Below are 17,588 nucleotides of genomic sequence, written 5' to 3'. Positions count from 1 at the left end.
ATTGGAAGGTAATTCTTTTCCATTTTATATCTATAAAATAACAAATCGTTCTTGGAAGAAACTTGCAACTTCTGTGCCTAGTTGGAACCCAGATGTGACCCCTAACCATCCATTAGATGTGGATTCTATTAGAGTGGTAGGTGTTGCTAATACTCTTTACTAGGTTAGGTTAGATGATAACAAAAGCTTATAGAGACTTTTGCTTCATGTAGGATTTGAAGTCTAAGAAAAAGAATACTGCTATAATAGAAACTTTTTTCTCCCAAAGCCAAAACTTATCAACAAAAATCAATGAAACCTTGCTATAATATAAAAATACAGATGCAAACAAACAAAATCAGATAATAATCCAATATCACACTATAACAAAAAAAGACATGTTACAATGGGAAAAATTGTTGCAATAACTACAAAGCTATTGCAATAAGGTGTTATTACAACGACGAAAAAGTTGTTGCAAGTCATTGTAATAAACTTTGAAGCAATAGGTTTATGCAACACAAAAATCTCATTGCAATAAATTCTACATATTGCAACAAACAAGTTGATGCAATAACTTCTTTATTATAACAAATAAATTTGTGGTAATAGTTTATCGCTTCAAAGGTTTTGTTGTAATATGTGAAAAATGTCATAGCTTATTACAAAAAAACAACATTGTTATACGAAAATATTATATAAATATTATATTATTTTGTCTATTGAGTTGCTTTGTATTGAGTTCCTTTAATAAAAAGCAACTCAATCTGCTTTTTCTACCTGATTCTATGTTATACGAAGATACAATTCCCAATTGCCCGTTTCAAAGAACTGCATATTTTGTCATTTATAGCAACAAGTCCTAGTGATAGAGAATCTAAAAACAATAGTACTAAAGTATAGGCATTATACTTGACCGATCCTAGCCAACATTGGAAGCATGTCCTCCAATTACTCATCCTAGATTTGACCCTGCAACTACCGTCCTAGACAGTAAGACATATGTTTTTGGTGGTTCTTTTAAACAAGATTCTTCATCATATCTCTTAGGCTGGATGGAGGTTTTTGACCCAGTATTAAAGGAGTGGGAACTTTTACCCAATCCTTTTGGTATTGTTCTAGCTAGTATGATAAGTTTCATACTCCTTGAGTCCAGGAAAGAGATCCTTGTCACTTCTTGGATATTGGAAGGCAATTCTTTTCCAGTATATCTATAACACAACAAATCATTCTTGGAAGAAAATTGCAGCTTCCGTGCCTAGCCAGAACCCAGATGTGACCCCTAACAATCCACAAGATGTGGAACACAGTTATAATAGAAATTTTTTTCTCCCAAAGCCAAAACTTATAATATAAAAATACAGATGTATTCAAACAAAATCACATAATAATCTAGTATCTTCAGCTAAAAAAAATTTCTCTTTAATTCACAAATGCCAAGAAGATGAACAAATATATGTTAAATCATCAAACTAAAGCTAGCCCAAAGCATACATACATACATTCACTTATACTTATTATTAACTGCAATGTAACCCTAGCCAAACAATGTGAGAATCTACAATTCTACATTAGATTAAACCCTAAAAAGAAATTCATTTTTTCAAGTACGGTAAAATTTTCGAGTGAATTGCAGTAGCAAAAAACCCAGAATTCAAACCAAACCCTACACCAACCAATACATTCACGCATATATATATATATATATATATATCATCATGTATATCCTAAATTCAAATTTATTAAACAAAAAAAAAAAAAAAAATAGACGATCCTAAACCAATAACCCAAACAACAAAAATCGTGATTCTAACATGAGTCTCTCTAATAAATCTTAATCCTAATATGAGCCTCTCTAATAACTCCTAATATTGCAGTCTAATTAAAGAAATTAAGAAATAAAATAAATTTTAATGAGGTGTAAATTTATGAAGCTGATGGTTGCAAGTGAAGATACCCTTAAAAGAATAATCCATGACTATTGATAAACTAAAAAATTTTGATGTTAAAAGTTCCAAAAGTCATAAAGATTCAGAAGATTATAATCCTAGAATTTATTGAAACAAAAAAAAAAAAAAAAAAAAAAAGTGACTACACAATAGAAGATTATAATCCTAAAATTTATTGAAAGTTTGAAACAAAACAAAAAATAAATAAAAATATGTGACTACTCAATAGAGATCAACCATCACTGCACTAATAACAAAGCCCTATGATCAGAACCATAATCTTCTTGTGAAATTTGGTTAACGTAGGGATTTTGGAGTTTTTAAATGAAATTTGGTTAAAAAATCATATGAATAAAATAATGATATAAGTATTTCAAGAATCTTGAATCCTAATAGCTAATACGACTTATTTTTAATTTTTTAATTAAAAAAATTCGTGATGTGGAGGGTTTTTCTCTATAAACGTGTTTCTCTAAAAAACCTAATGACCCTAAACGTGTTTCTTAAAAAAACACCAAGTTTAAAAATTAAATAATTTAATAAATTAATAATGATGTGTAAATTTGTGAAAGCTACAGAAAGTTAATTACTGTTCAATAGACTTCGGTTTTATAGCGTATATAAATTATACATAAAATCCCCCTACCACCTGTAACAAGGAATTATATATATTTTTTAAAATAAATTTTTTTTCCTTGCTTGCTTGTTTGTTTTTGGTGGAATGATGCTCAATTGGTCATTACTTATTACACCACCTCTGGAAACTGGAAGAAAGTCCTCGCACTTCTTGGGGTAAAATCTTCATCATCTAGAATTAATATGTGTTGCGACCTTTTTGCCCAAACTCTTTTGGCATCTAAAGTTCTCCAAGAATCCAAGAATACGTTGTAGACCACGTGCTTTGTATTTGTGTAGATTAGAGTGTTTATGTAGCCTATTTCATGCGTAAGACTCTCCGGTTTGAGTGCCGGTTTATCGGCCCGCTTATATAGTTATATTTTGTTTACTGGGTCTCCCGGTTTTCTTCTGTTCTTACTTCTTATTGATGAGTTTTCCATGTTTCACACACATCATTTGCAACACAAAACTTAGCCATTAGTTAGCCCTCAACATTAACTTAAACCCCATTTATTTCAACAAAAAAAATATTTTTAATTGGAAAATGAATTATTTTCCGAACTCTTAAAATTATTTTCTTAACATTTGGTTGTATTAAATATTCTCAACAATAATAATAGTTCAGGGGAGAAGAGTAGTGGTGGCAACAATGGTAGTTGGTCGAAGATGATTATGATGAAAGCATGCGGGTGGCAGCCAGCGACAGCTCACAATTGATGGCCAAAGTCTGGTTGTCACCAATGGATGATAAGCGAGCGAATCACCGTGATCGACAAATGGAGGTGGTGAAGGCAACTAAAGAATCATAAGAAGACAATAAATGGTTAAGTACGGCAAGCATTTTTTGAAAAACATAACCTTAAAGTTTCATAAGAAGACAATAAATGACTCTTATAACTTAAATTTAAAAGCATAACCAGCTCTATTCTCGCCCATTTTGAAAACTATATATCTTGTTTCATTCTGTACGTACTTGTGACATGAATCCATCAATTAGGGAGAAAACGATTGACGATTTCACTTTGAAAGTCAGGTAATTTTCAAATTACCACTTAACCATCAGATAAGTAATTTCCATTTAACACTAACAAGAATGATCATAAGTCATAACTTTTCAATTGATGCTCAAGCATCATTCTTTTAGTTTTTTTTTTTTGGTGCAACCACATTCTTTTAGTTGTTTTGCTTGAACATATTCTATTTTTGTCAGGTACACTACTTTTTTCAATTATTAAAAACTTAAAACATCAAGTAGATTTTAAACCCATGAACTCACCCTCCACTCATTCTTGTGGGAGGAAAAAATACGTATAACAAGAAGTGATCAAAGCCATAACAAATGTAAGACTAGAAAATAACTAAAATCTACTAACTACTAAAGCAATTAAGTCTAAATCACTAATGTTTTTCCTATTTTCTATTTATCCAAAAATTACCAACCCTTTTAAGGGCAATTGTTAGTAAGCTTCAGTACACAATCTGTACATGCTAGTGAACAGGTTGTCATACTTATAACAGTCTGTACAATTCAAAAGAAGAGGAACATCTCATTTATGACTGAAGCATGGCATGATACATTTAAGATTATGCAAGGAGATATAGTAGACATGATTGATGTTGCACACAAAACATAAAATAAGAGGCGCAACCATACAAAAAGAATACTGCAGTGAGACCCCATTATAGTCTACATGATGAGCACAAACTTTCAGTCTGTCTTGTAGGCCCAACCATGTTCTTCTAGAAATGCTTGCACTGCTTCCTTTATAGCCAAGTTTGGTATCAGCTGGGACTGGTCAAGTGGTTCACGAGTGACTGGATCAAACTTACCCACCTGGATTTTAGATAAATCAGATATCAATGCAATGAAAGGAAATTTAAGAACTCAAAACTTAAACACGCTATATCTAAAAGCAACATCACCTTCTCAAGATGGTCAAGAATCATTGCTCTCTCATATGTTACCCCACTTGGAGTGATGACAGGATCACGGAAAATATCAAGCGTGATTTTACAACAGAGGTAGTCTGGCACCTGACAAATACAGTCTCCACAACAAAATAAGGTAGCAATTCATCAAAAAAGACTCAAAGATTACTCCATTAAAAAGAGGTACCCAAGTACTCACCTCTGTCGGACAGTCAGCCTCTGCAGCTTCTCTAAACACTCTTCTTAGAGTCTCTAAATGTTCCAAGTGGGAAGTAAGAGATTTTTCAGATTCATCCAGGAACCCTTCCATTTGAGAAATGTCACGTATATGTTTTTCTTTAAGAGCAGTCTCACAAGCTTCTCTGAGACATAAACAGAAACTATATGAAAAAGGCTGGAAAAGAGCCAATGGCAAACAAACATGCAGAAACTACTCATAAAAGGGTGACCCCTTCCAACATCATATATGAAACTCACTGGGAAAACATACTTCAAGCTTTGCAGTTCCCATGAACGACTGGTCGATTCATTCTCCCACTCCAAGTATTTTGCTTTTGCGAGTTCCTGCCAGATTTCCTCCACCATGTAGCTCTTTGGGTTAGCACCCCTTCCCAGATCCAAAGCCTATACAAGAAAATTGATCAGATCTCAATAAAGTAGTATGCTTACGAAAATATCTTGTACATTTTGACTCCAAAGAGCAGTAAAGTAACAGTAGACATTATAAAAAACTTCTTTGCAATAAAGGGGAACAAGGATATGCCCACAAACTCTGTAAATTACTGGACTAGCACTAAGCGTCTATTTAAACTTTTGAAATCTCATATCCAGGTAAGGTCATCAAATATTTCCCACAAACCATAAAACAGCATAATAATCAAATAAGTCCAGGCAAGACACCTGTGACCTGTCCCACAAGCAACAATCCCAACTGATCTTCATTCCTAAATTCCCTCCAGTCAACCTTCCTTTTATCATTTGTAGCTTCAAAATCATGAAGGCCCCCTAACAGAGATCACCAAAAAAGATATTTTATCCTTCTTCTTTTAATAGATAATTGGATTTGAACCTATGGCATCCAGTTCATGATGATTGCTCTATATCATCAAGTCAAGATACTAATTGGTGTAAGCAGGATTTAAATCCTAGTCCCTTATTTGAGGACATGAGCCTTTACCAGTTGTACTAAATAAAACCCACAAGAAAACCGTTTTAACCATGAAATCATTACTTCTTGACTATCCATATTTCCAGCTAACACTAGGAGCTCTCCTATCAGCCACTAGATGCCGCCTAAGAAAGCATAAGCTATTACAAGTCAAGCACCATAACATCAGTCAACATGCATCACACTTGTTGCACTTTTTCCAATTTATAACGCTCCGTTTGTTTTGAAGTAAAATATTTTCCGTAAAATGTTTTCCCATTTTTAGGTGTTTGTTTGCATGTCATAACACTTCGAAACAAAACAACTGAAAATTCCAGGCCTGCTTTCAATTTCACAGCAAATGAAAAGAGCAAATATTCATAACTAGAGCTAATCTGAAATTCATCAATAAAAGTAACACGTTAAAATATAATGCCTATTTAATCCAAATTACAAAGTTTTTAGTGTAAAATTCAACATAGTAGAAGGTTAACAACGAAGTAATTTTTTCATAGATAAATCATTCAGTCAGGATTGAACTTGTGTCCTCACCTTCCACCTTTTTTTAAGTGAAAGGAGATCCATTTGGTCCGAGGTCCATTGGACAAAACAATAAAGATAATAATCAGACTACTAAATAATACCTTGAAACAGAAAACAGGCAACTTCCAGGCTTAAAATCTACATATGCAACGCACATAGTGAGTCTTGAAGCCACGACCTTACCTCAAATCCCATTATTGAGGGAGGAAAATATACAACATCTTCCTTAAGAAAAAATAAATTAAAGCATGCTTATCAATAAGCCAGATATAGGGTATTGATAAGTATATATAAGTCCTAAACAAATTGTGAAAAGCATAGAGTAATGGCCCAGTAAAGACATTCTAGCGAGGGGAAATTAACAAGGATAGCCATCCTATTATGTGTTTGGAAATAGTCTGGAAAAGAATCCCACCTATACAGACATGATTTTAAGTTAAATCATGAGTGCTACTTAAATATACAGTACTTATGTATGAGATGTCCATTCTATTATAACATTAAAAATTTGCCTAAAGTCTGGTGGAAAATTTGTCAATCAATCAATGAGACAATTACCCTCTATAGTCCACCATACATGTAAAATTCTCCAAAAATTTGGAGTTCAATTACCATACATTATTTCTTCTAATTGACATTCAGTCATTTCCAGTAGAACATCTGCATCAAAGTCAAGCATGCCAAAATGAACACTCAAAAGAACTGTCTTCTACTACTTAACAAGTGATGCAGCCAACAAAGAGTTCAAATAAAAACAAGATTAAATACCAAAAGAGTCAAGAATTGTGATCTAGTTTCGATGGGACGCCTTCTTGGCACCTTCCCAGGGCTACTTTAGTTATTATTGAGCCCTAGTATAAAATTTCATTAAGTATAGGTTAGAATTTTGAAATTTGATGGTTCAGTTTCAATTAGGTTTTACTACAAGCAAGGTCGGTTTGTTAATCTCTAGATTTACTAGAATGGCTGTAATAGGCTACCCCAAAGGCCCATAGATCTTATTTTATGTTGAGTCCTTTTTCTAATTGGTTTAGAAGTTATTAAGTACTTTTATTTGCTATTAATAATCCTAGTCTTTCTTGGAAAAGATATTATAAAAGCCTATATAAAATGATTTGTTATTATTTTTGTAGTACTAGTCTTTCCAGAAAAATGATCGACCAATAGCCTATATAAAAGCCTTTATGTAATCCAAAACGAAGATATAGAGATTGAATTTAATAAAATTTCAGCACCTTATTTTAAGCTTAGCAGGTGTGATTGCCTAGGATTTTTTTTTTCTTTGTTTCTCGTTCTATCTACTGTATCAACACAAACAGTTATCAATTGATTCAAGATCCAATCTTTTTATTTCCTAAGCCTACCTAAACCCTTCATCATCAAACCTATTCAAGAACGAATTCTTCAAGATCTCATCAAGAATCCTAATTTAGGGCTGCATTTCTAGAAATCCTACATCAACAGCATCTCAAAAGAAAATAGGAACAATGATGTACAGAGACATAAATACAATGTTTAAGGAAAATAAATAAATAAATAACATACATATCACTTGCAATAACAACCTCAAATGCAAAGACTTCAACAGTGACAGTAATGGAAATAGAATTTATGATTGGGATACTGTACCTGTCCTATGAGTTCATAGTTGAACCACATGTAATAACGTTGAATAAGAATTAATCCAAAAACTTTTTTTGATTTAAGTAGAATTAATCCAAAAACTTAATGGGCTTAACTAGACAAAGAAAACATCAGCAGCAAAGGAGAAAACAATTTTTCAAGAACAATCAAGATCAGAAAACGCTTCGTACCTTCTGAAGTTCTTTGACTCCTTTAACATATTCTTGCCTCTGTAGCAATGCAAGTCCCAACAAATAGTGAGCCTGTTATATTGCAAAATTTTCAAAGCTATCTCTGAGATTATAATGATCTAATGGAGAAAATTTCACTTAATACAAGAAAATAATTAGACCCAAATAACAAATCATCTCGTTAACGATAATAATAAGCTAAGCAAACATATAGCAATACCATTAATAAAAGGACCTGCCAATCAGCGTAGGTACTATGTAGTAAAATGGTTACAATCTCATCACACCACTAAGTTACATCCAAAAACAATTACACAAACTGTTGGCAAGTCAACTCCCAAAAAGGAGCAAATCAATCTGAGGCAGCATTGTCAAAGTCAGTGTGTACAAACTCAGACACACAAGAAACTAAAGAGGCTCATAACGTGATCCCATAACTGACCTAATATGTAAAGTCCCTGACAGATCTCCTCCACATTATGATCTTATGATCATAAAAGGGAAACAAAACTCCATAACACACATACAAAAACACATAAAATCCATGACAGCCCTCCTCTGCAACTTGATCCTTTCTTCTTCATAAAAGGGAAACAAAACTAAAAAATTACCTACACGCTCATGCATGTGTAAGAGCCATGACAGCCATCCTCCACAGCATGATCTTCAAGTTACACATTCATGCATGGAGACACAAACAAACATAGATACACACTCACTTAAAAGCCATGAACCCTACTTTATAATCCTATCATCCTCAACAACAGAAAGAATGCAACGATTACACACACGCACACATGCAAAAGCCATAGCAATCCTCCTCCACATCCAAGAATGATCATATCATTCTTTATAAGAAGGCAGTTAAGAAGCATGGGCATGGAAAAAGCCCCATTTAGGCTTGTTCATGTCACTGTGTTTGTGTTGAACACGAACACCTTTGAGATACGGTTGCATGCGTATCAATGCTGGGTCCAGGGAAAAAAAATTTATTTCCAACACAACAAGAGGAAAAATTAATCTCAAACACAGTCAACAATAAACCCTCTTACTGTGTCTCCATGGCCACTCAAATTGACCATCACCCAATCAAGTCAGCACCAATTGAAGTTCATCACTTCCTTTCTCTCTTGCCCAGTATAGATATATTCTTGAACTCTCACTTCTCTGATTATTGTTTGTCTTCTTTTTTTTTTTTCTTTTTTTTTTTTTTAACTTTTTAGTTTTATTTTCTTTATGAGTTGTGGACTCACTCACCCAATATATTAGTTTTTAGGGAAAATTACACCAACCTCCCTTGAGGATTCACGAATTTTTTATTTTTTTATAATTGCAAAATACTATTGCAATTATAAAAACCTCAAGAGTGGAAGTTTCATTTCTTGAATTGTTTGAAGGAATATCATTTCATGAAAGGGGAGGTTGGTGTTATTTAATTTAGTTTCTAACTTTTTATTGTAATTTTTTTTCAAAGTCATTGTTAAGCATGATATATATGTTTTTCACTTCACTTTTTCAACATTATTATTAAGGAATTATTAAGCAGATCACTTAGCTGATTTTTTTTTTTTTTTTTTTTTTTAATTATGGTATTTCGTTCAATTTTTAGAAAATCTGGCTACTATCTAAAATAAATAAAATATTCCTAAAATTATATAATAAATTATTATAGCCATGTCCCCCACTGTGTCATGTCCAGTGTTTCAAGAATTGTACGTCTTCATTTCTGTATCATATGGGCCCATATCCATGTTTCTAAGGAATGGGTGGGGGTGGGGAGAAGTCTCAAATACACACACACGAATAACAGCCGCAAGCAACCTTCTCTAAAGCATGATTTTATCACTATTACACATGCCAAAAGAAACTTTCACATGATCCTATCATCCTTGACAAAAGGAGCAAGGAAACTTCAAAGACGTGTTTGCATGCATGCAAAAGCCACAATATCCCTCCTCCATGGCATAATAGTATCATATCATCTCACACACACAAACAAATGCACATGACCCTATAATTCATTACAAGAGGGGGGGAAGGAAGGCTGAGATCAGATACAAAGACCATGACTCTCTCTCTCTCTCCACACATGGACGCATGCACACCATGCACAAGACAAGAAAGAAACCCCATCTATACATTTGAATTATCCCTCAAAGTCAAAAGAGCACAAGAAGAATAGAAGCCACTGGTAAAAAAAGCAATCACAGGACTTCACCATATCTAGCGTTTGCAAACTAACAATTAGTTTGTTTTGATGGAAAGCCTTTTGTAAAAATAGTTTTCCACATTTTTTGTGTTTGGTAGTATTCAAAAAGATTTTATATATTGAGTCAAAGGAAAACTATCTTTGGTCAAAGAAAGACCATATTAAAAATATACTTTATTTTTTAGAGATTTTTTCCTGCTAAAGTTTTTTGGAAAAAAAGCTAAACAGAAACATATCTTACACTCAGTCTCACTGTAAGCCCTCTCTTTTATCTCTCTTCCATTTCTCTCCCTCTGTGACTCACTTTCAGTGATGAGTACTGCATATAATATGCATTTAGAAAATCATTTTGGTTTACACTTTTAACTTTTGCTGACTTCGTCAAATGGGCTGTTTGACCATTTTTCTACAGTTATGATTCTGTAAATTGTTATTTGAATCTGACTTGACAATACTTCTCATGTTGTAGCTTTAGAGATTGGCATCATGATAGCTACTATTATGGATCAGGAATACTTAGCGGGAGAAAACTACAAAATCATTACAAAAAAAAAAAAATATTAAATAACAAACGGCATAGGCTGCCCCAATTAATCAATGTTTACAGGTATCCAATTGTTGAAAAATAAGAACTAATGGGAAATGCAATTCCAAGGAAGTTTCTTTTATGTATTTTGATTTTTGTAGGATTAGCTGATTAGAATGCTCTATAGTTTTTTAGGCATAGTGAAATGAGAGGAATGAATTTTGTAACTAATATGCATTTAAATAAACATTGACATATAGTGCATACCAAGCACCAGGAAAAGCTTTCCAACTCACTTTCAAGGTTGCTACCAAACACATGAAAATGAGATAGTTTTCTAGAAATTTTTTTTGAAAAATGACTCGTTTTCCAGGAAAATTTAATGTTGAAACAAACAGAGCGTAAGGCACAAAGAAACCCCAGTGTGTCCGTGTTTGACACCCCCAAGGACACTTCTGCAAGCATTTACTCATTATGTTGGGAGAAAGATATATTTTTTATTGAAAAAAGAATCCTTTATTTTTAGATTTTTTTTTAAAGATTTTGATAGTTGTAATTTATTTTGAAAAATGATAAATAAACATTCAATATGCATATAAATAAATGTCTAAAAAATTAATTAATTAATTGTGATATCTCTGCCATGCCATGTCGTGTCCTAACTTTTCAAGAATTGTCATGTCACCATATCTCATGTCATGTTGTGTCTGTGGCTATGTCCACGCTTCATAGCCTAAAACCCAACAAGAATGCATAGAAAAATGTACTCCCATCTTATCAAACTCTAGTCAATTTTGAGTAATACCCTTTCTACAAACTCTAAACATTAAGAGCCACAAATTTGCCCAACCCTAAACTCACAAAAAGCACGCATAGACAGATTTCCTACATCTGTTCTGAGCTAGTAAATATTGGCACACATATTTTGGTCCCTGAAATTTATGTGAAGTTCCAATTTATAATAAATAATAATTAAAAAAAAAATTATGCGATGGACTAGTAAAATAAATATATGATGAAAATTTTATATTGAACTAGAACAATAGTTTCAAAACTAATTGACGTTGAGCTTATAAATCAAGCCACAAAAGCAAAAGTATGGTTGTTATGAGCAAAAGCATGGTTGATTTGAGCAAAAGCCCTAGCCAAACCTAGAAGTCCCTTAAACATCTAACTGCAACAACCAAGCCCTTAAGAATCGAATTCACATCTCAAGAAACACAAAACCCTAAATGTTTTCCATACAATTGGTATCAAAGCCATTGACCCGAGATGACTGAATGTGGAGCAACTCATAAACGATCCATAGAAGCAATCAAGAACAACCTTAACAAGATTAAAGAGTACGTGGCCATCTTCATTCAAGACCAAAAGGCCAAAGACAACGGTGTGTTCATAATCTCTATATACCAAGGTCCGCCAAGATGGAATTCCCAAGATTCAAAGGCAGAGATCCGTGGTGTTGGATTTACAAAGCCAACCAATTCTTCGACTACTACACAACACACTGGTGCACCAAAGGATTTTAATGTCCTCACTCCACACGGGGGAGGAATCTTTGGTGCAGTTCCAAAAAGCAGCGGAATCAGGCATATTAACAAATTGGGTGGAGTTCAAAAACACCCTACAATATAGGTTTTGATCAAAAATCCATGATGGAATAATGAAGGCTCCCATGGTGGTGGACTATATGACTCAAAGCTCTTGTCCAACCCATTCAAGAATAAAATATTCAAGAGCCAATAAATCAAATGCCAGAGGTCCAAGAACCATCGAAGATGTAAGAGCTAACAACTCCAACAATTCAAGAGTTAAACAAGTTCTCGAAGATGCAGAGATCATCGAACAACAAAAGATTCAAGAGTCTAAGACAAGTTTGGAGTTCTCTTGGGATACATTGAAGGGTGGTCAATCAATGTGGTTCAGATCATCTTGAACTCAAGACCCCTCGCCAAAAACAAGTGTAGTAACAAGGTGATCAAAATGTCATTAACAAATTGACTGATTGTAAGGTGACCTTGAGGATAGACTATTGATAGTTAAAGGTGAAAAGATCCACCCACACTAGGCACCAATAAGGCCTAATCAAGAGGACAGGTACTTTAAAGAGGGAGCAATGTTAGGAGCGAAAACCCTAGCAGAACTTGGAAGTCCTTTAAACACCTAACCACAGCAATCAAGCCCCCAAGAACCCAATTCACACCTCAGAGTACACAAACTCTATGCGTGTTCCGTAAAATGGTTCAAATCACCCAACAAATCAAGCACCCAAATGGAGCTATTAGAAACCTCTATGAGAAAGCTCAATCCAAAATTTTGAACACATCAAGGCATTTACTCAGAACTCAAACTTCAATAATTATTAACACCTATTGCTGTTCTTATTAGATTGAGCCTCTATAGAAATTCCAGAAAATGACTCTTAATTCAAAACTATGACCTACAAATTATTAAACAAGAAGATAAATAATACATAAGACTTGTTGTTGTATTGACATCTTAAAAGGGAGAAAAAAGCTGGGAAAGTTGCAAAATTTCTAAGAAACCGTAGAAATAAGAATGAAAAGAATGGCATACCTTAACACAAGAGTTGTCAAGCAGAATAGCTTTCCGGCAATCTTCCTCGACTTTTAGCCAATCTCTACAAAAACAAATGCCATAACTAGGTGAAAGCTAAAAAGGGTCATTGAATTCAACCCCAAAACAACAAAAAAGAATCATTGCAAAGTGAAACGAAACTTAAAAAGGGTTAGTGCCCGTACATACTTCCGCTTGCGATGACACAAAGCACGATTCGTCAAATACACAGGAACATTTGGGCATAGCGTAATTGCCTTCAAAAATCAAATCCAAACCCACAGTCAATTTTTTTGGAACAAACACACAAAACCACAAGAACCCAACAAAATTTTTTGAAATTTAAGGCAAGCCCATTTGAGAAAATTCCATTAGAGTTAAAAAATAGTACCTCTGTATAAGCATCAATGGCGGCTCCAATACGATCTTTCTTGAAGTATGAGTTGCCGTCTTTCTTGAGTAACTCCGCTTGTTTGGCCGGTGACAATACACCATTTCCTCCTCTCATTTCCTCTTTTTTCTCTACAAGTTTTTATCTTTCTCTCTTTTTCTTTCTCTTTCTTTTTCTCTTTCCCTTTCTATATGGGATGGGAAATGATAGAAACTGACTCGGAAGAGACCTTTGGAGTTAAAAGGATTTAATACATTATTAAATTATTGGTGGCAATATGGTAAAGTTTTTGTACCTTAACTTATTTAGTATTTATTTTTTTCAACCAAAAAAAAAAACTTTATTACAGTATTTTTTTTCTGAAGAAAAAAAAAACTTAATTAGTATTTAATTTTTTTTAAGGAAGTATTTAAAGAATTAAATATAGTAGTATAATTCATTTTTTATAATATAAATAAACCAGTAGAGTTATAAGGTAGATAGTTTTATCTTTTAATTTGTTAAAACAATTCTTATTTCATACTTAAAATAAAAAATTAAGAGAGTTTTTTTTTTTTTGTGGGGTAACGTAACAATTAAAAGAGTTTAAACCTTTAAAACTGTTATTTATACACACCACCCAAACACCCCTTAGCCTCTTGAATTTTTTATTACTTTTTTTAAAAAAAATTAGCTTATTTTTAAGAAAATATAGGTTATTTATCAATTTACTAAAAGCTTAGATAAGATATGGATTTTAAGCAAATTAAGTAACTTGTTTCCCTCTTCATTTAAGTCTATATGGGTTTTTATTGTTGATTTATTTTTCTTGAGTCAAGCTTTTTTTTTAATGTTTGTTTACTAGGAGAGGTCTTGGACATGTTCTTCCTCCATTTGGTAAAAAAAAAAAAAAATCTTTTTGATTTTATATTTTTTTAAGGAAAATATTTATATTAATTTTTTAAGTTTTTTTTTTTAAATTTAAGAAACTAAATAAAATCAAAATTATGTTTTTTTTTTTCCTTACACTTCACAGCAACCTGTTAAACCGAAGTTGACACAATAAAATTAAAAGATGAATGTATATATAATAAACTTTCCTTTCCTTTCCTTGTCTTGTAAGTTGTGGTAGTATCATTTTGTCTTTTCCTTTTCCTATATCTCCGAAGCTTAATCCACAAGTTAAGCTTTTAACTTTTTATTTCAAAAAAGAAAAAGAAAAAAAAAAAGACTTCTTATCTCATTAGTGACGGAGCCAGAAATTCAGTTAATCTAAATAAATAGAGTTTAAACAATCAATTTTACTTCTTAAAATAAATTATTGTAAAAGTGTTAAGAGTATAACAATGTACTAGCAATTTTGTATCCTTACTGCCTTGAATCCTATTAAAAAATAATGTTGAATTCAACATTTTTTCTCTATCCTTTTAAATAGTTAAAATTTGGATTATAGCAAAAACAAGATTGGGAAAAAAAAAATAAGAAAAAGAGTGGAGGCTATAGTTTTAGTGCTATATATGAATATGAGTAGGCCATTTTTATTTTATAAAAAATAATAATTATGTAGAACCCACCAAGAGGAGAGTTGGTATTTTTACAAGTTGACAGTGGGAATTATATAACTAGTAGACAATAAAATAGTGTAAGTGGTGGGCCAAAATGGAAATTGAATGTTCAACAATTGTGAAATTTATTATGAAAAATATTGTATATACTATATAGTATTGCTTTGACAATTGTAAATTTGTTATAAAAAAATTGTGTAAATTCATTATTTATTGTTGGGTGGAGCTTGTGTCTAGTGCCATTGGACACGTATCCTGATGGGTCCAGTGGCTACTGGCCACTAGACAGAAGCCGGACCCTTTATTGTTAGTAGTTTGGAAACTTGTCGAAAGGACAATACTTTTAATCTTATGTGGGGCCATTGATCTTTGTTTTCGTTGGAAAAAGAAGAAAATGTGTTATGTACTTATACATGACATTAGATTGCTTTCTTTTAAGGGTCTGGTTAATGTGTGTCCTTAGGTCACACATTAAGTCATCAATTTTTGGAAATATTTTCTCGGGAATTGAAAAAACTGTCAATATTTTTTCAATTCTCGAAAAAAAAATTTCCAAAAATGAAAATTATTGTGTGCCCTTAGGGCATACATTAACAAAATCCTTCTTTTAAAAGCAAGGAAGTCTTCTTATTCATGCTAGGGACAAAGTTGAGATAGAAAAATTTTGTCAGGGGGCAAAATGCTTTATAAATACATTATATAGGAGTTTGGGGGGGAGGTTAGGAGGGCACTTGCCTCCTCTTGCCCTCCCCTGGCTTTGCCCCTGAATCTCATCTCCCCTCCCACATATAATCCCAAAAAATAAAAATAAAAATTCCAAAGTGATTATCTTAAGGATGAAATTATTTATACAATAGTAAGCCAGTATTAGACATAATCATAATTATATATATATAAAGCATTTTAAAGACACATACAGAAAAAAATATAATTCTTGTTTGAGAGGATAGTTTAGGGTTTTTCTTTTTTCTTTTTTTTCAAGTTTTACCCCAAGATGAAATTTACTCTTCTCACTCTCCCCTAAAATAAATTAGGTAGAACTTTTTTTTTTCTTTTTTTCTCATAAAAGAGTGAAATAATTGGGTTGATTCAAAATGATTGTACTCATCACGTATAAGTTTTTGTTTTTGTTTTTATTTTTATAATACTTATATATAATTATCACCAATATATATATATATGGACAAAACTTATATATAATACCTTAGGTGTTGTTCTTTAAGTTCCCTTTTTAAGACTCTGTCATATAGTTACTTAATTAAAAATACATTTTCATCCCATGAGAAAAAAGCCACGTGACAGAATTTTAAGAGGGGAACTTAAGAAACAGTATCTAAGTACAGTACATAAGTCTTGCTATTAAATATAAAGATATGAGAAAAAAGTCACATGACAGAATTTTAAAAGGGGAACCTAAGGAACAGTAATTAAGTACTGTACATAAGTCTTGCTATTAAACACAAAGCTGAAAGTAGTTATTATTGAAAATAGATAATAGTATTTACAGTTTTGTGTTTAATATAATTGTTGCTACCACCTTCTTGGCTGGTTCTATTTTAATTATTTTATTTTCAAATTGTTGCTACCGAGTACCGCCTTCTTGGCTGGTTTTACTTGGTTTTAATTATTTTATTGCTTCTACCGCCTTCTTGGTTGGTTCTACTTTGATTACATGTTGTTTTCAATATAATATTACTATTTTCAAAAAAAAAAAAATAATAATATTATTATGTTTCTGCCTTCAGCGCTGTGTTCCGCCCCCTTTGTTGTATCAGAGCCTATGTATGTGTACATATATATATATATATATATATATATATATATATATACTGAAATTAGTGATTATTGTGTGGTTTGTTTGTTTTTTTTTTTTTTTTTTTTAACCTGTGTTCTGTTCTGTAGTTGCTGAATGCCAAGTTGAGATTCTTGAGAATGCTGGTAGGTCATGGTGGGGTTTGAATTTAATTGGATGATTCTAGATTCTAGAGGTTGTGCGTAGACTTAGAGACCAAGAAATTACACACATAAGGCCGTACGGGTATATAACTAATTGTTTCGTGTTTTCAACATTATCCTTTATTTGCAAACAAATCTAGTTTTGACGATGCCTTTGACTTGTCCTTTGTCAAATGGTAAGGTATCTCATATTTTCATATTACAGTTTAGAATATCAGACACGTTTTTTGTGTCAAGCTTTTTTATTTATTTATTTATTTATTTTATAATATTTTATTTATTAATAATTTGATATTTAAGATAGAAGGATTTGAACACTATTGCAATTTACGAGATTTATTAGAGGGTACCGAACATGCCTTAGATATGTGAAAAATAGTAATTGGAATAATATTATATATTCACA

The 17,588-nt window shown here is 32.4% G+C and overlaps 1 protein-coding gene across 3 annotated transcripts; it reads right to left on the bottom strand.

The window, feature by feature from the left end:
* Positions 1-3,040: 3,040 nt before the first annotated feature.
* LOC126698971 (E3 ubiquitin-protein ligase CHIP) lies at positions 3,041-13,902 on the bottom strand. Of its 3 annotated transcripts, XR_007646657.1 has the most exons (9): positions 13,683-13,901; positions 13,481-13,548; positions 13,292-13,355; positions 7,980-8,051; positions 4,966-5,099; positions 4,675-4,837; positions 4,470-4,580; positions 4,201-4,380; positions 3,041-3,341 (listed from the first exon to the last, which is right to left on the bottom strand). XR_007646657.1 is itself a non-coding variant. In XM_050396515.1 (8 exons), the coding sequence occupies exons 1-8, from the start codon at positions 13,797-13,799 to the stop codon at positions 4,255-4,257; spliced, it is 822 nt and encodes a 273-aa protein (XP_050252472.1). In that variant the 5' UTR covers positions 13,800-13,902; the 3' UTR covers positions 3,931-4,254. The 3 variants fall into 3 exon arrangements, 2 of the variants coding, with proteins under 2 accessions (XP_050252472.1, XP_050252471.1); XM_050396515.1 differs by lacking the exon at positions 3,041-3,341 and having other exon boundaries at positions 3,931-4,380; positions 7,980-8,018; positions 13,683-13,902; XM_050396514.1 differs by lacking the exon at positions 3,041-3,341 and having other exon boundaries at positions 3,931-4,380.
* Between the last annotated feature and the right edge of the window lie 3,686 nt (positions 13,903-17,588).

Source organism: Quercus robur, chromosome 9 (assembly GCF_932294415.1).
Source record: "Quercus robur chromosome 9, dhQueRobu3.1, whole genome shotgun sequence".
In the NCBI taxonomy this organism is placed as follows: Eukaryota; Viridiplantae; Streptophyta; class Magnoliopsida; order Fagales; family Fagaceae; genus Quercus; species Quercus robur.
Note: the sequence above shows the minus strand (reverse complement) of the source record. Positions and strands in the feature narration are given on the sequence as shown.

Bases quoted from the DNA above. Each gene is read 5' to 3' on its own strand.
- LOC126698971 (XM_050396514.1), bottom strand. From the start codon at position 13,799: ATGAGAGGAGGAAATGGTGTATTGTCACCGGCCAAACAAGCGGAGTTA. The intron at 13,356-13,480 runs GTATGTACGGGC...TTGTTTTTGTAG, and splicing joins TTGTGTCATCGCAAGCGGAA to AGATTGGCTAAAAGTCGAGG. The intron at 4,838-4,965 runs GTATGTTTTCCC...TTTATGTCTCAG, and splicing joins TGGGAACTGCAAAGCTTGAA to AGAAGCTTGTGAGACTGCTC.